A 26,495-nucleotide genomic window follows, 5' to 3' on the forward strand; every position below is an offset into this window, starting at 1 on the left:
ACTTGTATTTATGGAAATAAAGAAAGCGACATTCTGCAAGTGGAAAAGTGATATGTGTAGAGGAATGATGAATGGTTAATTTCTGTTAGTTATTTATTCCAGTGATACTACATTATTTCATAATGAATGTTAAGCATATCATTTAATAGAAGTCTATGCCACATTTAAGATGTGCGGATAAATGCACAATTCAGTAAGGCAAAGGTCTGTTATTCTATTTCCAATCTAGACTCAGTGGCATTTGCTGCTTAGTGGTGATGAGATATAGAGTTACATTGCCACAGTGAAATGCTATGCGATATTTGCTGGGGTGTCAGTCTTTTTTCTTTCTTTTCTTTTTTTCTCCAAATGCTTTTCACTTTATAGTGGCAGTATACACTGGGAATACATCATCTGTATCTTAACAGAAACTCACTTGAGAAAATCAGGAGACGAAATTCTAATATTTGTGGTTACACTCTCATAAAATTAGGAAATGCTTTTGTCACAAGGTTTTTTCTACTTGTATGTTCATTTTGTGGTAGTAATTGCAAAAATCTGTTTCACTGTTTGTGACCCACCCATCAACCAGTCACCGACACCAAAGCAGGAATCGCAAAGCCTTTTCATCACAGTTATTTATCTCCAGTACACCAGTAAACACAGTATCATATTGGTTATGATGTAAAGAATGTTTTAAAGTGCATTCATAATGAGAAAAATGCATTGCAGACTTTTGGAAGGAAATGAGACAAACACTTGCCAAGTTGGAGCACTGAGACGGTCTACAAAGTGTGGAAATGCAGATATCTGGGTTTGACTTTCGATGTGGCACACTATTTTGTCTTATCACAAATACCAACACAGCTTAAATGTACTCTGACTATGGCAGAAGACTTTTGTTTCAGTGTAAACAGTATTAAAAAACTGAGCCATTCAATACTTTGGGTTACTCCTTACTGAGACTGATTTTGTCAGATGTTTAAAGTACTCAGCACAAAATTGCAGACAACCTGACAAAACTAAATATGCTTCTAAGCTCCTCAGCCATACAAATAATTGTGTTCTGTCTGCATTTGTTGTCCACTTCCACATTGCTTCTGGGGTGAAAATGGAGTGAGCACACACCGATACTGGCATGAATTTCCTCTCTGGTCAATACCAAAAATGGGGGAAAGGGTGAGGAAGGGAAAGAGTGGGGGGGAGTGAGATAAACATTCACATGAACTGCTGAGACCTGTAATATTGCAAGATCTGTGAGCTAAATCAATTGTGTTTTATTTCCAGTTCAGTGAGAATAGTAGAGTACTTCAGATTTTTCTGTGAGGTATGAGCACTTTCAGTCAGAAGCATCTTTGTTTCAATAACTATTAGTTTTAGATGTAATTGCCCAAACAAATCTAAAGTCTTTAGGTACTTTTTCTTTCACCTGCCATGTTACTGGAGTCTCTTGTTACTGCTCATTCAGATAGTAGTGGGTCAGCTAAATTCTAATTTTGTACCTCATGAAGGGGCTGTTGTTATAAAGAATCACTAAGTGAAATATACATCTAGAATATGATGCGTCTGTTTATGTCTTTTTAAGATTTAGACCATATCCATGGCCAGGGTTATGGACATGTGCGGTTGGTTTGATCCTCAGGTGTTGCTAGGAAAAGTGGTGTGTAATTTTAATTTGTGGAATACACCAGTAGCCAGGGCAGCACTATTCCTAGTGTAACATCTGGTTCAGTGTCAGATTTAGCTGGAGAGTGGTTGTTAGTGTTGCTGTTCATAACAGGTGTATAGTGGTGCTTTGTGTTGATTTGTGTACAAATTGTCTCAGGTTGTCAGTTGCCAAAGAGAAATTTCAAAGAAAAAGTTTCTAAATATAATGCTATCATTTATTAATTTATAACTCATAATCTCACAATAAGACATGTTTACTTCTCTTATTTTCTTTCTGTGAGTAAACTGCATCAGTCTCATTTCTTTTGTTGTTATTCTAAATAATTGCTTTTATTTTCCCACCTACATATGCCCTTTCCATCCAAAATATGCAAGTTAAGCTTGTTCCTTCCATTGCTCCATTATACCTTTGCTCGTCACCTGTAATCTCAACAATCTTGTTACCAAAGATGCACTCTGTACGTAAAGTTTTTACGCAGGAATATTGCTTTCCTGAAACCGACAAGAGATGTAAGTGACAATGTCAAAGTGACACTATTGCCTCCCACACTGTATTGCAGAGCCATACTAAGCATGGACAGCAGGGACCAGCTCCCAATCGATATGGTGGAGCAGCTGCTTAAGTTCACACCATCAGCAGAAGAGGCTGCTCTGCTGGAAGAGCACGCAGAGGAGATTGACAGCCTGGCACGAGCTGACCGCTTCCTGTACGAAATATCAAAGTAAGTATAGAAACTAAACTGTTTCGCCCATTTCCCCGCATATGTAGGAGTCCAGACTAGATCACTATACTGATTTACCACCTTCTTTATTACAAGCTTTGTATCTCCAACACTGTTGTTATAGTTGGAAGTACAGCTGTATCAGGTGTCAAATGGCATAGAAATAGTTTCGCGTGAGACATATTATTGAGATCTACTGTATGGTACACTTTTAGTATGCGAAACATAAAACTGTTCCAAGAGCCCGATATCAGCCAGATACAAAAGCACAAGCACTGTTATGTGAAGGCCCAACAGTGCCATAGGAATTGCATGTAGGTAGTATTAACTTCTGATGCTACTCGTAGGGTAAGATTGTAGTGGTACGGTTATGTTAGCAATGACTAATGAGGAATGCAGATGTCATTTTTATTTTGTAAAATAAATATATGGACATATCCGTATGCAAATGTTAAGGAAAAAAGTAAATATATTTCACCATTTCCAAATTAACTCATATCAAAGTTAAACAACTGGGCCATTCAAGTGATCGGCCAGAAACAGTTAGTGTCAGTTGTTCTCAGAGTGTAGACTACAGAGCACGAGACTGCTCAGCCTATGGCACAGATTCGATCCTTATATCCGATTTTTGTATCACTCTCACATTCAGTTATTCTTAAATGAAGAACACACTCGGCGACAGCCCAATTGGCTAACTTTGACACTAATTAACACTAAAGTGGTGCAACATACTGAATTTTTTCCTAACAATTACTTTTCAGCACAACCCTTATGAGATTTTCAGACAGATTTCGACCACCCTTTAAGGCAAGCTTAATAGTGGCCATTATGAAAATCAATTAAAATACACAGGTAAATGGTGGATTACACATCCCTGCGCAATACCAGCATGTAGATCAGCCTGTGCAACATTGCCTCATTGTATAAGGACACCCCTAGCTGCCACTCAGCTCACCCACAGGTAGGAACAGACAGTTAGGCTGTCCGTTAGGCACTGCAAACCTCTGCATCAATAGAGAAATACAGTGCGGTGTTGTTGTGGTCGTGTAAATTCCACAAGAAACAGAAAAGAAACAAAACTGTATGGATACAGTTATGAACCAAAGCATTATTACCACAGCTCACCACGAGATGGATTGTTGCCTTGTGGCACTGAGCACACATGACACACTAAGGAAGCTATTTGAGTAGGGCAAATCCGAATGTGGAATTTTCTGCTGAAAATACAGTTCACAAATGAGGAAATACACTGACACAAGTGACTTTGATAAAGGGGAAATTGTTACAGACATGTATGGAAAGTGGTCAAAGGACTATGAAACCTCAAATAGGCGATAAGGTATCGGAGGTCCACACCTCAGAGGGTGGAGGCTTGCCCATTCTGTAAAGCAGAATAGGAGGCAGTCTGTTGCAAATCTGATGGCAGAGTGCAATGCCGGTGCAGGCACAAGTGTTTTAGAACCCACTGTTCAGTGCACCAGATGACCACTGTGTTCCTGTACTCGTGCAACAATATTGTCCATTAAGATTGCAGTGGGCACAGGACCTCACATCAGAGGAAATGTGTCACTCGATCAGACGAATTATGTTCCCCTTTAGATCTGGCTGACAGTTCTCGCCAGATACACATCATCCAGCCAAACAGCTGCTCAAAGCGTGCATCTCACTACAGACGTAGGCCAGTGGGGGCAGTATTGAGCTAAACGGACATTCACCGGGGCTCGCACAGGACCTGTGGTAGTAATCTAAAGCACTGCGACAGCTGTGCACTTTGTGAACATTACTGCAGACCACCTGCGTCCCTTCACGCTCGGTGTCTTCCTGACAGTAATGACACCTTCCAGCAGGATAAATGGCCACATCATGAGACCAGAGTTGTGTTATGATGTTTGAGAAACATGATACTGAACTCGACTCAACGTCTCAGCCACAAAATCCACCTATGTGAATCAGATAGAACATACCTGAGATGCTACTGGGTGCCATATTTACAGCTACAAATCACCACTCTCTAATTTATGGGAATTGAGCGTCCTGTATGTACACATCTGGTGCCACATACTTCTAGAAACGTACAGAGAACTTGTCGAATCCTTGCCTTACTGGATCTCTCCTGTATTGAATTTCCAAGGTGAACCAATTTTTATTAAGCAGCTGGTCGTAATGTTTTTGTTCATCAGTGTATACTGAAATAAACTTAATGTAAATACAACAAAATACATATTTATAAATGGTTACCTGACCTCGGTCACACGGGAAAGACGTCAGTGTTACTATCAGTATTCGTAACTATACAACTTGCCCACAGGATTGGCCACTACGAGCAGCGGCTAAGGAGCCTGCACTACAAGAAGCGCTTCACAACATCAGTGTGCGAGCTGGAACCACGCGCAAGGGCAGTGCTGGAGGCCTCGCGGGAGGTAGCGCGGTCACGGCGCCTGCGGCGTCTGCTGGAAGTGGTGCTGGCATTGGGCAACTATATGAACCGCGGTGCACGTGGCAATGCCCGTGGTTTCCGCCTGGCCTCCCTGAACAGGCTGGCCGACACACGGTCCAGTGCAGCTCGCGGTACTACTCTGCTGCACTACCTCGTGGAGGTGCTCGACAAGAAGGTCAGTTGACAATCAATAGTGGAGATAGTTCATCTGTGTCGGTTTAAAAGGGCAGAAACTTGTGTGGAAAATTGGAAATCCTCAGGAAAATGGAAGTTAATGGAAAAGTCAGGGAACTGTGAAGAAATTCTGTGACAGAGTTTAAGAGGAGTAGAATTGTTTGTTGACAAAGAAATTTTCAGGGTAATTTTGTTACAAATCACTCTGAGTGAGTATTTAAGAAATTGTTAGTTTTTGACTTGTATAAGCAGTGGCCTTGTTGTTCTGATACTGCAAACAGCTGAAAGCAAGGGGAAACTACAGTCATAATTTTTCCCAAGGGCATGCAGCTTTACTGTATGATTAAATGATGATGTCGTCCTCTCAGATCCCTTAATCGGGCAGGTAGATTAGCAAATTTTAAAAAGGAAATAGATAGGTTAAAGTTAGACATAGTGGGAATTAGTGAAGTTCGGTGGCAGGAGGAACAACACTTTTGGTCAGGTGAATACAGGGTTATAAATACAAAATCAAACAGGGGTAATGCAGGAGTAGGTCTAATAATGAATAAAAAAAGCAGGAGTGTGGGTAAGCTACTACAAACAGCACAGTGAACTCATTATTGTGGCCAAGATAGACACGAAGCCCATGCCTACTACAGTAGTGCAAGTTTATATGCCAACTAGCTCTGCAGACGACGAAGAAATTGATGAAATGTATGATGAGATAAAAGAAATTATTGAGGTAGTGAAGGGAGACAAAAATTTAATAATCATGAGTGACTGGAATTCATGAGTAGGAAAAGGGAGAGAAGGAAACATAGTAGGTGAATATGGATTGGGGCTAAGAAATGAAAGAGGAAGCCGCCTGGAAGAATTTTGTGCAGAGCCTAACTTTATCGTAGCTAAAACTTGGTTTAAGAATCATGAAAGAAGGTTGTTTACATGGAAGAACCCTGGAGATACTGACAGGTTTCAGATAGATTACATAATGGTAAGACAGAGGTTTAGGAACCAGGTTTTATATTGTAAGACATTTTCAGGGGCAGATGTGGACTCTGACCACAATCTATTGGTTATGAACTGTAGACAAAAACTGAAGAAACTGCGAAAAGGTGGGAATTTAAGGAGATGGGACCTGGATAAACTGACTAAACCAGAGGTTGTACAGAGTCTCAGGGAGAGCATAAGGAAATAATTGACAGGAATAGGGGAAAAGAAATACAGTAGAAGAAGAATGGGTAGATTTGAGGGATGAAATAGTGAAGGCAGCAGAAGATCAAATAGGTAAAAAGACGAGGGCTAGTAGAAACCCTTGGGTAACAGAAGAAATATTGAATTTAATTCAGGAAAGGAGAAAATATAAAAATGCAGTAAACGAATCAGGCAAAAAGGAATACAAACTTCTCAAAAATGAGATCGACAGGAAGTGCAAAATGGCTAAGCAGGGATGGCTAGAGGACAAATGTAAGGATGTAGAGACTTATCTCACTAGGGGTAAGATAGATACTGCCTACAGGAAAATTAAGACCTTTGGAGAAAAGAGAACCACTTGTATGAATATCAAGAACTCAGATGGAAACCTAGTTCTAAGCAAAGAAGGGAAAGCAGAAAGGTGGAACTATACAAGGGCGATGTACTTGAGGACAATATTATGGAAATGGAAGAGTATGTAGATGAAGATGAAATGGGAGATACAAGACTGCGTGAAGAGTTTGACAGAGCACTGAAAGATCTGAGTCGAAACAAGGCCCCGGGACTAGTCAACATTCCATTAGAACTACTGATGGCCTTTGGAGAGCCAGTCCTGACAAAACTCTAGCATCAGTGAACAAGATGTACGAGACAGGCGAAATACCGAAAGAAAGTAGGTGTTGACAGATGTGAAAATTACCGAACTATCAGTTTAATAAGTCACAGCTGCAAAATACTAACGCAAATTCTTTACAGACAAATGGAAAAACTGGTAGAAGCTGACCTCGGGGAAGATCAGTTTGGATTCCGTGTGGGAACACATTAGGCAGCACTGACCCTACGACTTATCTTTGAAGAAAGATTAAGGAAAGGCAAACCTACGTTTATAGCATTTGTAGACTTAGAGAATGCATTTGACAATATTGACGGGAAAACTCTCTTTCAAATTCTAAAGGTGGCTGGGGAAAATAAAGGTAGCGAAAGCTATTTACAATTTGTACAGAAACCTGATGGCAGTTATACGAGTCGAGGGGAATGAAAGGGAAGCAGTGGTTGGGAAGGGAGTGAGACAGGGTTGTAGCCTATCCTCGATGTTATTCAATCTGTATGTTGAACAAGCAATAAAGTAAACAAAAGAAAAGTTCAGAGTAGGTATTAAAATCCATGGAGAGGATATAAAAACTTTGAGGTTCGCCGATGACATTGTAATTCTGTCAGAGACAGCAAAGGACTTGGAAGAGCAGTTGAATGGAATGGACAGTGTCTTGAAAGGAGGGTTAAGATGAACATCAACAAAAGCAAAACGAGGATAATGGAATGTAGTCGAATTAAGTTGGGTGATGCTGAGGGAACTAGATTAGGAAATGAGACACTTAAAGTAGTAAATGAGTTTCGCTATTTGGGGAGCAAAATAACTGATGATGGTCGAAGCAGAGAGGATATAAAATGTAGACTGGCTATGGCAAGGAAAGCGTTTCTGAAGAAGAGAAATTTGTTAACATCGAGTATAGATTTAAGTGTCAGAAAGTCGTTTCTGAAAGTATTTGTATGGAGTGTAGCCATGTATGGAAGTGAAACATGGGCGATAAATAGTTTGGACAAGAAGAGGATAGAAGCTTTCGAAATGTGGTGCTACAGAAGAATGCTGAAGATTAGATGGGTAGATCACATCACTAATGAGGAAGTGTTGAACAGGATTGGGGAGAAGAGTAGTTTGCGGCACAACTTGACATGAAGAAGGGATCGGTTGGTAGGACATGTTCTGAGGCATCAAGGGATCACCAGTTTAGTATTGGAGGGCAGCGTGGAGGGTAAAAATCGTAGAGGGAGACCAAGAAATGAATACACTAAGCAGATTCAGAAGGATGTAGGCTGCAGTAGGTACTGGGAGATGAAGAAGCTTGCACAGGATAGGGTAGCATGGAGAGCTGCATCAAACCAGTCTCAGGACTGAAGATCACAACAATAACAACAACAACAAAAGTTGGGGAAGTGCACTGGGGTGTCTGGTAACAATTGTTGCTTAATAGCAACTACTTACATCGCACTTGTGTATCTTCATTATTGTTTCTGGGTTCTCGGGCTCCAGGTCTGTTTATAATTGCATGAATGTGTGTGCCGTGTGCACGTCATAAACTGTCAAGCATATGAGAGTTCTGAATTTGTCATTTGCCCAAAATCAAAGGCAGCTTTTTAATTTTATAAAGAAGTCTAAAACAAGTCAATATATGAGCACGCATGCTTTGCAGATTGGTATTGAATATTCAGGATTTCATTGTTTTTTTGTTTATTTCAATACAAATTATTACCTAGCTGACATTCTTGCAGTGTCATGCTTAAAGGCAACAATGACGACAGCATGAAGACTGTCTGGTTTGAAACATGATGTGTCACTACTATTATAGCCTGCAATTACATTCTAGTGACAATAGTTGGATGTGAGTTGTGCGAGGATTTCTCATAAGAGATGTGTAACAATAATAATAATAATAATAATAATAATAATAATAATAATAATAATACTGTGCATGGCTCAGTGGCGTGGTGGAAGTCTTTCAATTGGATGCCACTTCGGCAACTTTTCTGTTCCTAACTTACATCAGTAATCCTACCAGATGGGACAAAAGAAACAGAAACCGGGTGTATCTCGCCAAATAAATATTACTGTTGGACGTATAGCATCAAAATATCGTTTCGTTATTTTGACATTGACTTCTGGACTATACTGTACAATAAATTTTGTGCCCGAGAGGTAAAGGTACGTAGGTCTACCTTCTGCAGTTTTAACTTAAGACTATATTTGTAAAAGCCACACACTGCTTTATTTGAGGAGAACAGTGGAGGTCTTTAGACAGCCATTGGCTGATTGTGTGTGTTAAATGGACATGGCCTTTTTAATGCTATCTAAATCACTATGGAATATCAACAATATTTGGAAAAGGATAGACTGCTATTAACTATAAAGATGACATGTTGAGTTTCAGACAGCCACATTCAGCTTTTGGCCTTCTTCAGAAAAGAAAACAAACACACACACACACACACACACACACACACACACACACACACACACACACACAGAATTTATCTTTGTCTGAAAGGTGTTATCTCAGGATTTCTGCTCCAACTTTGCTGTAATTACTTTACAATTCAAAATTGCTATCTCTGCTACATTACTTTTTCATAAATAATTTGCCACACTACTTTTGTGTTAACCATTCAAATACCCTCTTCATCGTCAAATATGTGAACTGCATTAAATGACCACCTTCATTGTTCAGTATACAGAGTGACAGTAATGTGTCACAAGTTCATTTTTCATCTCATACATATCCATTCTTTGGATCAGTTCATCTCCCGCACAGGATAGCAATCCACAAAATATTCTTTGCCGCATTTGAGCTGATATCTCCTCTTGCAAAGTTACTGTGATTACCGTCCTACTCCTGTCTCTTAATAGAGCTTGCTACACTCAAAAATAAAAATAAAACCAATGCTCAATATCTATACTTTTAACTCGGTATGTTATTTTATGTTTCTCTTTCCTCATCACATCAATAAGTTTTGGATGCGAGTGTTGTTCATCAGTAAGAAGATGTCAGAACAGGGCTCACTCCTCTTGAGTAATGTGTATCACCACACTGTAAATGTTCCAAAATATTTCTCTCTCCGGTCACCAGACTTTCAACTCAAATGTAATACTCACCAAAGAAAACTGTAGATTCAGCAGCAACAAGAACCGACACAGTCGCACAAGTAGCTATAGCCACGTTCTTGGTCAGAGTAGAACAAGTTGTTACCTCACAGTGCAAGTGCAGAAATTGATCACAGAAAATAACTTTTGTGGTCAGCCGTGTCACCTTGCTGGTAACATAAGTAGCTTTTCTGACAATGAGAAGGAGAGTAAAGTAAGTAGTGCTGACACAAAAGATGATGTTAAAGTCGAGAAAGCCAACAATATGTAAATTATAGCAAGAGGGAGATGATGCCGATAGTAATAGAATTTAGTTATCAACTCAAAACGAAAATAAACACATGCAGTACATATCTCATCGATATACAGATAAATGTGCTATTAGGCAGTAATATATGTGATATTACTAACATTTCAAAGAAGGAACATCAGTGCAAGAGTTTGAGGGTAGCAATAAAACTGAGAAAAACTCTTCTGTTGATGGGATTTGATTTTGAAAGGTGGCAGAATAAACAAGTCTTCAGATGTGAATGACAAAAAAAGTGAAGCTCCCAGGAAAGCAGGAAACGAAATAAAACTTTTCAAGTTATGAGGGTACGTGATGTTATTTCAGTAATTGCAGAAGGGAATCGAATTTACTAAGATGTCAGCTGTACGAGCCCTCTTATCATTATGACATTCATGCCCTCTGGCCAGGACGTGTGCACCAACTTGCTCGCCAAGGGTGTCACAGAGCTGACGTACTGTCTCCCGAGCTGAGCCTACCCACAACTGGCGTTGGGACAGAGACGACACCCGAGCTGACGCCACACATTCTATTGGGAACAGAGCTGAGGATATCATCGGTCACGGAAGTACCGCATCACACATACAGCCGACAGACACATGCTGTTTACGGACGAGCAGCGTTCTGTCGAAAAATGGCACCACGGCACTGTCGCACAAGAGGTAACACATGCACGAGGACGCAGAATGCTTGTGACCGTCATGGAGTCAGAGTTCCCTCATTCGTCACCAGTCGTTACTCAAAATTGTACCCGACGGCTCCCCACGTCGTGATGCCAGGAGTAGCACAACTGTGACACTCAGAAACCCTGGAAGGATGGAATTCGTCACCGAACACGATGCCATTCATCAGCAGTCTGCAATTCCCAGGCATGGCAAAACTGCAAACGCAGCCATTTGTGTTGCTGTGTCAATGGCAGCCTTCGCACGGGACAGTAATTCTTTAGTATGGCTGCTGTTAGTCTCTAACCAATGGTGGTGGCTGATACAAAATTTTGCTGGGAGTCCATTACTCGTTGTCAGATGGCAGACAGAGACATGAAGAAGTTACGACATGCTTGGTGGCCGGTACTCCCTCGAGATGGCCAGACGTGGTCAACAGGATCTCGATGACGAGTATGCTCACCTTCGTGTTCCCGTGCTGTCCGATGGGCCACTGTCGCTGAAACACACAAATCTGTATATCGCACAATTAGACCAGCTGACCACATGGAGACTCACAATAAGGTGCTGATCACTATCTCTCACAAGTATGCAGCTTCTCCGTCTCCTTCACAATGATACTCAACATCTGACACTGTTCCCATCCTGTATAGAGCCTATCAATCACGATAACATCACTAGTGCACTCTTGTGACCATTCTACCTGTCAAGGAGAATGGCAACTCTTTAATCATTTACATATCCACCGAGGGTGTGTGCGTGTACAAAGTTACAGTGACATCCGACCATTTCTTCTCGGTGCTTTACTTTTTTGGTGTGCAGTGTTGTTTCAAATACTGCAGTCACATTTTATTCGCTAGAAACATTTGTTCGTACACATTACACTGTGAATAAATGTTTTCAGAAAGGGAGTATGTGAGAAGTTTTGCAAAGAGAAGTGTAGAATGTGACAGTACTTCGATGTAGACTATTGGAGTGTGTGCCATTACTCCCTCAGATCTCTGTTCTCGGGCTCAAATGTGAAGGCAGTACCACCTCGGTCGGGCCTTCAGTTTCAGTTGACTATATAAGTAAAAAAAGTTTTATAGTTTGTGTTTCTATTGATAATGGTCTTAATATTTCATTCTCTAGTTGCTGAGAGGTACTTTCTCTTCATAATGCATAATGAATGTAATCATTTAAATTTTACTCTGTAGAAACTCAAAAATTAATTTTCAGCTGTACTGTTTGATGAAAACCCCGCTTGCTCGTTGCCAATGTGACACTTATAGCAGTTATCCTCACAAGTAGGCAAGGAGTTCTGTGGATGTGGAACTCGGGAGACAACTATGTAGCCATTTAAAAGATTATGTGAGGAAGGTGTTCGGCATTCAGAGGCAACAGAAGTGTAGCTCGGTGAAAATCGTGTAAGTTACTGACAGGATCATGACAGAAGGCATAGCAAAGATCAGGTAAGAGCATAGTTTGCCTACTTTGCCACTCTGTTCTAGTGATGAAGGAAATGCCAAGTTCGTACACAGATGAGTAGAAATGATTATGCGTGGAACTTGGGTAAGGGACAAAAAATGAAAGAAGATTGGAAAGAAAAAAACTTAACAATGACAGGAACTGGATACGAGCGTATGGAAGGATGTGGGAAACGACTAGAAAACAATGAAAGAGACTGAGTTGAAGTAGGTTCACTGTTTACAGGAAGTGAATATTTCTTTAAGGAGAAGGATGTTATAAGATTATCAGCAAACATGTGGTTGAAGCAAGGCTGTCATATGATTTAGTAAGAGAACTAAACTTCAGTTGCCAGTGTTCTTTCATTTACATATTTATGTAAAACATGTGAATAGTTCATTTGTAGAAATACCTAATAAACTGACTGTGATGCTCATGTAAGGCTCTATATTTCTTGTGAGTGAGAGTAATTTTTCCTTCAAATTCTGTTTCAGTTCAAAGACATTCTGAAACTGGATGAAGACCTCCCTCATGTAAGGGAAGCTGCAAAAGTCAGGTAACGTTTTACATGACATATATCTTAGTCCTTAGTTTAAATCATCATCATCATCATTTAAGATTATGTCTTTCAGCGTTCCGTTTGGAGCATAGCCCCCTTATAAAATTCCTCCATGATCCCCTATTCAGTGCTAACATTGGTGCCTCTTCTGATGTTAAACCTATTACTTCAAAATCATTCTTAACCGAATCCAGGTACCTTGTCCTTGGTCTGCCCCGACTCCTCCTACCCTCTACTGCTGAACCCATGAGTCTCTTGGGTAACCTTCCTTCTCCCATGCGTGTAACATGACCCCACCATCCAAGCCTGTTCATGCTGAGTGCTACATCTATAGAGTTCATTCCCAGTTTTTCTTTGATTTCCTCATTGTGGACACCCTCCTGCCATTGTTCGCATCTGCTAGTATCTGCAATACTACTTTCATATCCGTAACCTCAACCTTGTTGATAAGGTAACCTGAATCCACCCAGCTTTTGCTCCCATACAACAAAGTTGGTCGAAAGATTGAACGGTGCACAGATAACTTAGTCTTGGTACTGATTTCCTTCTTGCAGAAGAGAGTAGATTGTAGCTGACCGCTCACTGCATTAGCTTTGCTACACCTCGCTTCCAGTTCTTTCACTATGTTGCCATCCTGTGAGAATATGCATCCTAAGTACTTGAAACTGTCCACCTGTTCTAACTTTGTTCCTCCTATTTGGCACTCAGTCTGTTTATATTTCTTTCCACTGACATTACTTTCGTTCTGGAGATGCTAATCTTCATACCATAGTCCTTACATTTCTGATCTAGCTCTGAAATATTACTTTGCAAACTTTCAGTCGAATCTGCCATCACAACTAAGTCATCTGCATATTCAAGACTGCTTATTTTGTGTTCACATATCTTGATCTCACCCAGCCAGTCTATTGTTTTCAACATATGATCCATAAATAATATGAACAACAGTGGAGACAGGTTGCAGCCTTGTTTTACCCCTGAAACTACTCTGAACCATGAACTCAATTTACCATCAACTCTAACTGCTGCCTGACTATCCATGTAAAGACCTTTTATTGGTTGCAAAAGTTTGCCTCCTATTCCATAATCTCTTAGAACAGACAGTAACTTACTCCTAGGAACCTGGTCATATGCCTTTTCTAGATCTATAAAGCATAGATACAGTTCCCTGTTCCACTCATAACACGTCTCCATTATTTGCCATAAACTAAAGATCTGGTCCTGACAACCTCTAAGAGGCCTAAACCCACACTGATTTTCATCCAATTGGTCCTCAACTAATACTTGCACTTTCCTTTCAACAATACCTGAGAAGATTTTACCCACAATGCTGAATAAAGAGATATCTCTGTAGTTGTTACAATCTTTTCTGTTTCCATGTTTAAAGATTGGTGTGATTACTCCTTTTGTCCAGTCTGATGGAACCTGTCCCGACTCCCAGGCCATTTCAATTATCCTGTGTAGCCATTTAAGACCTGACGTTCCACTGTATTTGATGAGTTCTGACTTAATTTCATCCACCCCAGCTGCTTTATTGCACTGCAATCTATTGACCATTTTCTCCACTTCCTCAAGTGTGATACTATTTCCATCACCATTCCTATCCCATTCTACCTCGAAATCTGAAACATTGCTGATCGTATTGTGACCTACATTGAGCAACTCTTCAAAATATTCCCTCCATCTGCCCAAGGCATACACAGGATTCACCAGCAGTTTTCCTGACCTGTCCAAAATACTTGTCATTTCCTTCTTACCTCCCTTTCGAAGACTGCTAATTACACTCCGGAATGGTTTTCCAGCAGCTTGACCCATAGTCTCCAACCTGTTTCCAAAGTCTTCCCAAGATTTCTTCTTGGATGCTACAATTATCTGTTTGGCTTTGTTTCTTTCTTCAACATAACTTTCTCTGTCTACCTGAGTTCTAGTATGTAGCCATTTTTGATACACCTTTTTCCTTTTACAGGCTGCCTTGACTGTTTCGTTCCACCAAGCTGTTTGCTTCCTCCTACTTTTACACACTACTGTTCCCAGACATTCTTTAGCCACTTCTAGTACTGTGTCCCTGTACCTTGTCCATTCCTTTTCCAATGACTGTAATTGACTACATTCAACTAACTGGTACCTTTCTGAGATTGCTGTTATGTACTTGTGCCTGATTTCCTTATCCTGAAGTTTCTCCAATCTTATCCTCCTACATATGGACCTGACCTCCTGCACTTTCGCCTTCACAATCCCAATTTCATTGCAGATTAAATAATGATCAGTGTCATCAAAGAATCCCCTGAATACACATGTGTCCCTCACAGCCTTCCTGAATTCCTGATCTGATATTATATAGTCAATGACAGATCTGGTTCCCCTGCCTTCCCAAGTATACCGGTGAAAGTTCTTATGTTTAAAAAACGAGTTTGTGATTACTAAGCCCATACTGGCACAGAAATCCAAGAGTTGTTTCCTGTTCCTGTTGGCCTCCATATCCTCTCCAAATATACCCATAACGTTTTCATTCCCTTCTGTTCGATTTCCAATCCTGGCGTTAAAATCACCTATGAGCAGAACACTGTCCTTGTCCTTTACTCTAACAACTACATCACTGAGTGCCTCATAAAAACTATCCATCTTATCTTGATCTGGCCCTTCACAATGCGAATATACTGACACAATCCTAATTTTCTTGCTAGACACTGTCAAATCTATCCACATCAGTCGTTTGTTTACATACCTTACTGCAACTACGCTGGGTTCCATTTCTTTCCTGATGTAAAGCCCTACACCCCATTGTGCTATTCCTGCTTTGACTCCTGACAGGTAGACCTTGTATTCTCCCACTTCCTCTTCTTTCTCACTAACAGCTAAAACGTCCACCCCCATCTTACTTGCAGCCTCTGCCAGCTCTACCTTCTTCCCAGGGTAGCCCCCACTGATATTAATAGCTCCCCATCTCATTACCATTTGTTTGCCAAGTCGTATCTTAGGAGTCCCTGGTTCGTCAGTTAGAGGTGGGACTCCGTCACCTCCAAAGGTCTGAGGCATTTTGCTTTGATTGTTGCCAGCATCATATTTAAAGTATCGGGGAAGCAGGTTGCTAGCCTTACTTGCCTCGAGTCCCATTGAGTTTTACCTCTAACGGTTGAGGGACTAACCGGTGGATTTGGTAGTCTGTGCCGTATGAGCACAAAGGTGACCACGACTCAGAATATGTCCGAGATGCCCAGCCTTATTCCAAAGTAACTGGCATCCCGACTGTCGGGTCCACTTACTTGGCCACTCATACGTTGCCCGTGGTTCATGAACTAGGACATGACTACAGGAACCCACACCATGAACCACCTTAGTTTAAATGTGAAGAAAATTGCTGAATAACCACCAACTTTTGGAGATGTGAGTTACACAATACACATTACAATTGACATCAGAGATATCACTTTGCTGATGACACAAAGTTTACAAGATAAACCCATCTGAACAGGAACTGACTCGTTATAGGAAATCCTTCAACATCTGTTTGTGGTATAACTTGCAGTATGCTAAAAAGTGAGCCTCACATTGCAAGAGAGTGATGATCGGTGTCAGTACATTCGAATCTCATCTCAGGCTATAAAAATTTCTACTGAAATGGTACAGATGGCTAATGAAAAGTGTACAATGAGTTAATTCACAAACACTCAAATAGTTCTTGGGCTTTTTACGATGCCCAAACTATAATTAATCCGTTAAGGGCTCTCAATCACTTGACATTTACACAGAAATAATCAATATATTGGAATGATAAATGAAGACGACAAAAATACCGTTAAAGAAGCGATTGTGACACATTGGTTCTTCCAAACAACTATGACTGAAAAATGTTAGTAGGAGACCAGCCATTTCCCAGGAATAACAAGAACATATAATTAACTGTGATGATGCCTATACACAATTTATGTTTCACGTTGAGTGTAATATCTGCACCCCAGATATAAAGCAGCCACTTTTAGTGGAAATGTTACACTTTTCAGTGCAAAGGCAAAGATTAATTTCTCATGAAATACTCCAATTCACTGAAGCTCAGTGACATCTGACACTGGGTATACATGTTGTTAAGAGACACAACTTTGGCAAATGGGTTTTGGCAACAAAATATGGCCACGTGCAGAGTTAGTGAGAAGGATTATACAGGGTTATTCAGAATACGACTGTGTGAAAACGGCACGATGTGAAGAAAAATGGCACATGTCAGTGGGCAGAACATCTCTCAGAGCTTTAATTTGTAATACATGTTATTGTGTAGTTGCAGAGCACACAACTAGGGGCAAGCATGTCATTACATGGCATATAATAGAACAATGCATGCATTTTTTGTCTTAAATTCTCTGGATTTGATTTAGTTGTAGCAGTTCAGTGACCATTTCATCCAAAATATCAGGTAAACACTCCAACAAATTAAACTACCTACGAGTGGTGCAACACATGAGGCTGGCTGTTTAATTGTGTGAAGTATACAGGCCAGCTGGGATCATAAGCAGCGAAGGCGAAGCATATGCGGCAATCTTTCACCGGGAATATGAGGTAACTGTGAAAACTGCAGATACCGCAGTCTGGAGAAAGACAGCTTTTCACAGAAGTTGATTTTCAGTGACAAAGCCATATTTCAAGTGTCTGGATAGGTGAATTGTAATGTAGATGTTTGGGGCACAGTACATTCACACAAGATTGTGAAACACATTCTCGTTTCATCTAAAGTTAATGACATTTGTAATGTGTCCTTCATAAGTTTTTGGACCATTTTCTTTGCAGAGAAAACTGTGATTGGTTCTGGTTACATGGTTGTGTTGCAGCAGTGGTGTATGCCACAGTTACAGGAAGAGAGTGGAGACTTCACTTCACAACAAGATGGTGCACCACCACACTTTTTGTAGGATGTACGCGATTACCTCAATGCTATACTGCCTCAACTACAGGATCGGACGTATGTCGCATCGTCACTCGTCTATTCTTCCCTGTCCCCCATTTTCACCTGACTTCGCTCTGTGTGATATTTTCTTATGGAGCTAAGTGAAAGATCATGTGTTCCTGCCTCCAGGGCCACTTGCTTTGGAGGAGCTGCAAGGATAATTAACAGATTCACCGAAATTGAGCATGACCTGTATGGCAAGAGTTTGACTGTTGTATGATATTTGTCATGTCACAAGTGGTGCCCACATTGAGGATCTATAGGTGGGTTAAAAACATGTTGATAGCCTTTATCCATTGAGATGTGTGTGTATTTTCTGTATATGGCACATTTTTGTGCTGTCATTTTCTGAGACACCAGAGGAACTTATACATAACCCTGTAATCGTAGACTATATTTAATTATCGTAGAGATGACACTTCTACAGTGTCCAAGGATATTTCTCAATGATTGGTACAAAAGTGTTGTATCAATAGAGAATATCTGAAAGAATATTTAAAGTACTGTGTAAGTTACTCGTGTATTAATAAAGGGTTTTTGAGTAGGAAATGCAGATTGATATTAATTGCTAATTAAAAAGAAAGGGGCCACAATGAGAGTATTACAAATTCCACTACCTGTCAAAGCCAAGTATATCAACTGTTACAGTGTAAAAACTTCTAATGTCGCAGCATGAGCCATTATCACATGCGAATACTGTGACGTGGATCGGTACAACTGCTCTCGGGGACGGCATACTGCTTTAGTGGAGAATAGCGCCTTTGAAAAATGGTAATGTATTTTGTGGCTCTGCTAATTTGCATTCCCTGCCCAGTTTGCCAAATAAAACTGAGGTTATGAAAGAGTGAAAGAATCCACACAAATCTAGATTAATGTGTAAAAATGCACCTTGTTTCACCATTTGATGGTTCTTTACTCTCACAAGTGCTCTCAAGGTGCTGATACACACTTCTCTTTTCCCCCATCTGTTCAATGTCAAGGAGTGAGGTCCATTACTGGAGACTGGTGCTCCAGGCTTTCTACACTAGGGAAAGGGTGAAGATGGATTCCTAGTGTTTCCACAGGGACGCGAGTGCGTTCCTAGACCCCACTTCTGGGAGAGACTGACGAAGACTGTGCTGTATCACGGATCCTGTGTACTGATCTTCCAAGGGGACATTGTCTACGCATCGTCACCAGATTTATGGTACATGCAGGACTTGGCCAGAAATGAAAGTAACGGAAGTGAAAGCTCCAAATGGCAAATTGTTTAGGAAAACTAACATTTTTGGCTCTTGTTGGGAGAGGCACGAGCCATTTACGTTGTTTGTATTATAATTGTCAGACATCAGGTGGCGCAGAGGAAAGGATATGGATCAGTAACCTAAGGGTCATGGAATTGAGTTCCTACACTTACCTTTTCTTTTTTTAATTTGGTGAAATTGTGTGTTACATGTTGTTTGATACCAAACTGTGTGATAAGCGAGAACATTTATGAATCTGCATCAGGTTTGTTTATCTACAGTAACTTTAAAACAGCCGTGTAATTGTCTACATGCAGTGTTTGTAACTTGTGCAAGACACCAATAAAATTACTACTTTCCCTGTTTTTAAGGTATCACCCCAGCAGTGTAAATTGTCAACTGTAAAATAATAAAAGTACCTCATTTTATATAGAAAATTCTCGTGAATGCCATAAATCCCCTCCTAGAAATTTATTTGCAAACCCAAACTTTCCTTTGCTTTTTTTTCCTGCCTTTTATGGAATTACTAATAAATGAAATATATTGAGCATTAGTTTGGTTTATCTGCAGTGTAAGTTATGTAAAAATTGACAATAATAATAATAATAATAATAATACATTTATGCATAGGAACGTGACCCTGAACACTAGGATTACCATTCTGCACTCTTACTGCTGCACCAATTGCTGCCTGGAATTTACAATAACACAAATGGCTCAAACCTCTTCCAACATACACCAGAAATGCTAGTTTTTCTAAACTCTTGGCCATAGGGAGCTCCCGCTTCTGTCAGTTTCATTTCTGACTGAGCCCTCCATCTACCATAAATTTAGAAGAAATCAATGATAATGAGTAGGCATGAATCTTTGCCCTGGTGTGGACAGTGTATGGTGTACAAGTGTTTAAAAATCAACTTTGCCATTGCAACAGACCAACAATTGTTGTTGTTGTTGTTGTTGTTGTTGGTGGTGGTGGTGGTGGTGGTGGTGGTGGTTGGTTGCTTGGTTGGTTGGTTTGTTTAAAGGCAGGAGAAGGGACAAAACTATGAGGTCGTCGTTCCCTTTTTCCTAATAAAACAATTCCACAAGTATGAGATTAAAACAGACAAAACATATAATACAAAACGAAAAGAAAGGAGAAGCCACAAGAACGAAGGGAAAGTAATGAACACTAAAAGGAACAAAAGAGTACAATAAAACAACAGAGAAGCTAGAAACAGAAAAGAGTGAAACATGAAAGCAGATTACAGTGGCTGGCCAACACATTAAAACTTCCACCCCAAAAGCACTAGGGTGGAAGACAGAGAGGGACAAAGGACATGCACTGAAATCTACATAAATCTACATAGAAGTATGAAACCCACTCTCAAGGATAAAACGTAAAACTGAAGCTGCTGTGGAGGCATTGTCACCCAACACTGAAGGCAGGGTGCTGGGAAAGTTAAAATTCTGCCGCCACAGAGCTGCTAAAAGTGGGCAGTCCAGCAAAAGGTGGACAACTGTCATTTGGGAGCCACAGCAACACTGAGGTGGGTCCTCACGATGGAGTAGGTAACCATGCGTTAGCCACATATGGCCAATGGGGAGCCAGCAGAGGACAACTGATTCCCTATGAGAGGCCTGCGTGCAAGACTTCTACACACTCATAGTCTTCTTAATGACAGTTTGTTGTGTGTGCTGTTATGCCATTCTGCCCCCCAAAGCTGGAAAACCCTGTGGTGTAAGACAGAACACAGGTCAGCTTTGGAGATGCCTATCTCCAGAACCGGTTTCCGCGTCGCCTGTTTGGCCAGCCTCCGTTTCCAGCGATTCCGATGTGTTCTGGGGTCCACACAAACACCACAGAACGACAGGACTCTTCCAAGGCATAGATGGACTCCTGAATGGACACTACATTGGGTGACGAGGGTAGCACTGGCCAACAGCTTGTGGGCTGCTCATTGAGTCAGTACACAGGAGAAATGACTCACCAGGGCATGAGCGGATGTATTCAAGAGCACGAGATATGGCCGCCAGCTCTGCAGTGAAAACACTGCAGCCAACTGGCAAGGAGTGCTGCTCAATATGACCTCCACGAACATAAGTGAAGCCAACATGACCATCAGCCATTGAGCCGTTGGTGTAAACCGCTTCAGAGCCCCACAACACGTCACAAATTGAGAGGAAGGAACAACAGAGAGTGGGGTTAACAGAGTCCTTAGGGCCATGAGAAAGGTCCAGATGAAGCTGCGGCCAAGGCGTACATCATGGAGGTGTACGTGAATGGACCGCAAGTAGAGCTGGTAAAGGGAAGGACTCCAGTTTGGAGAGAACGGACCGCATGCAAACTGCAATTGCTAGCCCCAATCTGGGCCGCCAATGCAGGAGATGGACTGCCGAAGGCAGGAAAAGTAGATGGTAATGGATGCTCAAGGGAACTATGAATGTGTGCTGTGTAACTGGCGAGCAGTTGTGCACGTCTCATCTGCAGTGGAGGGACCACCAGCCTCCACCAGTACGCTGGTAACCACTCATCCTAAAAGTTCCTGATGCCAATCGAACCCCATAGTGGTATACAGGAGCGAGTAAATGCAATGCTGAAGGGGCTGCCGAACCATAAACCCCACTCCCATAGTCTATTCGGGATTGGACAAGGGCCCTGTAGAGCTGCAGCAGTGTAGAACAATCTGCACCCCAACTGGTGTTGCTCAAGCAACAGAGGGAATTGAGGTGCTGCCAGCACCTCTGCTAAGATGATGAAGATGAGGGAGCCAAATCAATCGAGCACCGAAAACTAGTCCTAGGAATTGATATGTCTCCACTACAGTGAGTGGATCGTCATTAAGGTAAAGTGCAGGTTCCGGATGAATGGTATGATGTTGACAGAACTGCACGACACACGACTTTGCAGCTGAAAACTGGAAGCCGTGGACTAGAGCCCATGACTGGGCCTTGTGGATGGCTCCATGGAGGTGCCGCTCAGCAACAACAGTACTGGAGCAGCAGTACGAAATGCATAAGTCGTCTGCATACAGAGAAGGTGAGACGGAGGGCCCGACTGCTGCTGCTAGACCGTTAATGGCCTCTAAAAATAGACACACACTCAATACAGAGTCCTGCAATACTCCATTCTCCTGGATATGGATGGAATTATGGGAGTCACCAACTTGGACAAATGAAGTACAGAGTGACAGAACATTTTGGATAAAAAAATCGGGAGTTGGCCCCAAAGACCCCACTAATACAATGTGGCGAGGATATGATGTCGCCAAGTCATGTCGTATGCTTTATGTAAATCAAAGAAAGACTGCAATCAGGTGTTGCCATCTGGAAAATGCTGTTCGGATGGCAGACACAATGGACACCAGATTATTAGTTGTGGAGCGACCCTGGCAGAAGCTGCCCTGATATGGAGCCAGTAGGCCACATGACTCCAGGACCCAACCCAACCGCTGACACATTATACATTCCAGCAGCTTGCAAAGAACATTGGTGAGGCTGATGGGCCAATAACTATGCACATCGAGCAGGTTTTTATCGGAGTTGGTGCTCTCCTGCCATTGTGGTGGAAAGACTCCATTGCACCAGAGCTGGTTGAAGATGACGAGAAGATGTCGGTTGTAGTCAGATCTGTAGTCACATCTGGCTGTGGATGTGATCAGGCCCTGGAGCTGTGTCGGGACAATGTGAATGGGCACTGAGGAGCTCCCATTCTGAAACTGGGGCTTTATAGGATTCACTGCAGTGTGTAGTGAATGAGAGGACATTGCCTTCCAGCAGGCATTTGAGTGTGTGGAAGGCTGGGAGGTAATTCTCTGACGCAGAGGCTCGAGCAAAGTGCTTGGCAATCGTGTTTGTGTCGGTACATAACTCGCCATTTTTGGCAACACCTGGGATAGCTGTTGGGGCCTGGTACCCGAAAAGACGTTTGCCCAGATTTGGGAAAGTGACATGTGGCACACAATGGTCGAGCCGTATCTCTCCCAATACTCCTTCTTCTGTTGTTTGATAAGGTAGCGAATACAGGCACAGAGCCGTTTAAAGGCTATGAGGTGCTCCAGGGAAGGGTGGCGCTTATGCTGCTGTAGAGCTCACCAACGCTCCTTAATTGCTTAAGCAACTTCTGGCGACCACCAAGGGACGACCTTATGCCTTAGGCACCCTAAAGAGAGAGGGATAGCATTTTCTCCACCAGAAACAACTGTGCTAGTCACTTGCTCAACCATCACATCGATGTTAATCGTGTGGGGCAGATTCAGTGGTGACAGCAGAGGTGACAGCTCCCCAGTCCGCCTCATTCAAAGTTTATCTGGGCAAACGTCCGTGTACCTGATGCTGGGGCAGTGACAGGAAAATGGGGAAGTGGTCACTACCATGCAGGTCGTCATGTGCTCTCCAGTGGATAGTTGGGAGAAGTTCTGGGCTGCAAATTGATAACTCAGTGGCCGAGTAACTACCATGAGCCACACGGAAATGTGTGACGGCCCCAGTATTTAAGAGGCATAAGTGGAATTGCGACTAAAGTTTCATCATCTCTGCCTCGGGCAGTAAGCATGGTACCACCCCACAAGGGGTTATTGGCATTAAAATCTCCCAGAAGTAGGAATGGTTCAGGGAGTTGATCAACCAGTGCAGCTAATACATTCAGGGGTACTGCATCACCTGGAGAAAGATATACATTGCAGACAGTTATTTCCTGCGTCATCCTTATTCTGACAAACACAGCTTCAAGAGGAGTTAGAAGAGGCATATGTTCACTACAAACCGAGTTTATGACATAAAAGCAAACTCCACCTGACACTCGATTATAGTCGCTACAGTTCCTGTACTATCCCTTACAGCCACAGAGGGCAGGTATCCGCATTTCTGGGAACCAGGTTTCCTGGAGGGCAATACAGATGGCAGGTGTAAAGCTTCACAGTTGCTGTAGCGCAGCCAGGTGGTGGAAAAAACCGCCGCAGTACCACTGGAGGATGACATTGTGAGGCTAGGAATGCATGGAACATTCAATGAGGCAGTTTACACCTCAGAGTCACCTGCTGCCACTGATTTATTGCCTGAGCAGTCTATATCCCCTGTGTCTGAGAGTCTGGTGAATTCTAGGTCCTCAGCGGACGCCAAAATCTCCACCTCATCTTCAGCCGCAGACATTGTAGGTAGCGGTGGTGTGGGTGCCACTGCAATTTCCTTGGTGGTAGAGATTTTCTTTTTGGATTTCTCTGGCTGCTCCTTGGGTTTCCCTGGCAGGGAGGACTTTACTGGCTCAGTCTCTGGGACTGAGGACGAGTGTGAACCCTGTGACCAGCTGCTTCTTGGTGGCGTAAGACGATCTCATACACACAGGATGCAGGTGTTCAAATTTTGTCTTAGACTTAGTGTAGATCAGTCTGTCCTGGGTCTTGTACTCCATTATTTTCCTTTCTTTCTGGTGAATCCTGCAGTCTGGCGAGCAAGGCGAATGGTGCTCTCCGCAGTTGACATGGATGGGAGGCGGGGCACATGGAGTATTGGGATGTGATGGGCATCCGCAATCTCAGCATGTGGCGCTGGAAGTACAATGAGAAGACATATGGCCGCATCGGGGGAGGGATATAGGGCTCTACATCACACCGGCAGACCATCACCTTGACCTTCTCGGGCAATGTCTCACCCTCAAAGGCCAAGATGAAGACACCAGTGTCAACCTGATTATCCTTCTGACCCCGGTGGACACACTGGACAAAATGTGCAACTCCCTGCTCGAAATTGGTGCACCGCTCATTGTCGGACTGCAAAAGAAGGTCTCTGAAATATGATACCCTGGACGGTATTTAAGCTCTTATGGGGCATACTGGTTACAGAAACATCCCCCAGCTTGTCAAAAGCGATTAGCTCCTGTGACTGGGCAGAGGATGCTGTTTTAATCAAGACTGACCCAGATCTCATTTTGGACAAGCCTTCCACCTCCCCAAACTTGTCCTCTAAATGCGCAACAAAAAACTGAGGCTTTATTGTCATGATAGGTTCCCCATCAGCTCTCGAACATACAATGTACTAGGGCGAATAAGATCTGCTGCCATTCTTAGCCTAATGTTCCTCCCATGTTGTGGACAGGGAGGGGAACGATTTGAGGTCGCACTTCTGTGCGTTGAATTGAGCTCATGATCACTTAGAGACTGTTGGTGTTTTACCACCAGCAAGAGATGATGGACTGTGCTTCATCGCATGTCATCCACCCTGATGCCACCCACTCCGACCAGGGGCCCTCCCCACGGGAGCCACCCAGCCATAGCAAAGGCCACCTGGCAGAATGGCCTTTGCCGGGAGTCTCGATGCCCCAGGGGGATGAGCATTTACCCCTTGGCATACGTGAGGAGTTAATGGTGCAGCCATCAGCAGAGTGATCCCTGTGTGGTCAGGGGGCTACAACCAACAAGGTACATGGCGGCCCCATGACAACAGACTGACATCAGGTGCATGGTCATCATCAATGCAGAAATCAACACTGCATGGTGCATGGTGAAAAACGCATCCAGGAAGGTGTCCTCGCTCAAGAGATGGAGAATGGGCAGGACTGCAATGTGACGACAAGAAAGTGGGGTAAAGATTTCAATGAACGACACACCTTGTAAGGCACCTTTCCTCAATTGGCTCACTCTTCTGAACAATTTTGAAGAATGGATTTCAAACCTTACAGGGGACCGTCACATGAAGGCTGAAAGGTGTGAAATTCGTTTTAGTTGCCTCGTACCGTAGGCAGGAATACCTCGGGCCCACAGGGGGGGTTTACACATAGATAGCAACTGACTGAAGTATCAAAAAGATAACATTTTTTGTCATCAATCTAAAGAATGTCAAGAATAATTTCAAAACATCCAATGAAAAAGACTTGAGTCTGAAATGGCACCATTTGTTCAATAGAGTTAAGTGCAGTGTGAGGTAGCAATGTGTAATAACAGGCATTTATTTCAGATACTATAAGAAATTTAACCAATGACCCTAAAGTTACTGAATATCAGGCAAGAAAAACTTTAAGAGAGCTTGCAAAATAAGAAACACCATTAGGAGATGGACAATTACTGGCCTCCTGTTCTGAAAAATCAGTCATATTTTGTTGTTGATTCATCCCATTGAGGAGGAGGAGGACCCTTAGAGAGGTGGAGTGAGTCAAAAATATAAGTGAACAAATAGAAGCAACTCTTAGAAATTTAATCTGCACCCTGTGTTAACAATAAACTTATCACTGTACTCCTTAATATTACATGTGCCTATGCCAGTTAAATTTAACTTAGTATATTAAAAGGAGAATCTCTGCATTGAAAAAGCCACTACTTCCTAGAGATCGTTACTGTTTATCTTCTATCGGTAGCTCAACATTTACTTGAATGTATTGACATTTTGCTAAGAAAATAATAACCACGTATGTGACAGTAGAGGCCTATTTACATAGCGCAATTACTCCTCTTACAGCTTTGCAACGAATGCTACTACTTGCTGTACAACTAATAGAAAATATCAGTCTTATAATCTAGATATTAATTAATTTGCAGAAGTGATTAATCAGGTATGTGTTATATT

The 26,495-nt window shown here is 42.2% G+C and overlaps 1 protein-coding gene across 2 annotated transcripts in view; it reads left to right on the top strand.

Annotated features, from left to right (window-relative positions):
* LOC126291933 (disheveled-associated activator of morphogenesis 1) overlaps positions 1-26,495 on the top strand; it is a 1,026,745-nt gene that overhangs the window by 953,580 nt on the left and 46,670 nt on the right. For both annotated transcript variants that reach the window (XM_049985659.1, XM_049985658.1), the window contains 3 exons: positions 2,208-2,369; positions 4,678-4,981; positions 12,736-12,797. In XM_049985659.1, the coding sequence (XP_049841616.1) occupies positions 2,208-2,369; positions 4,678-4,981; positions 12,736-12,797 (528 nt within the window). The remainder of the gene's footprint in view (positions 1-2,207; positions 2,370-4,677; positions 4,982-12,735; positions 12,798-26,495) is intronic.

This window comes from Schistocerca gregaria, chromosome 9 (genome assembly GCF_023897955.1).
Source record: "Schistocerca gregaria isolate iqSchGreg1 chromosome 9, iqSchGreg1.2, whole genome shotgun sequence".
NCBI lineage: Eukaryota > Metazoa > Arthropoda > Insecta > Orthoptera > Acrididae > Schistocerca > Schistocerca gregaria.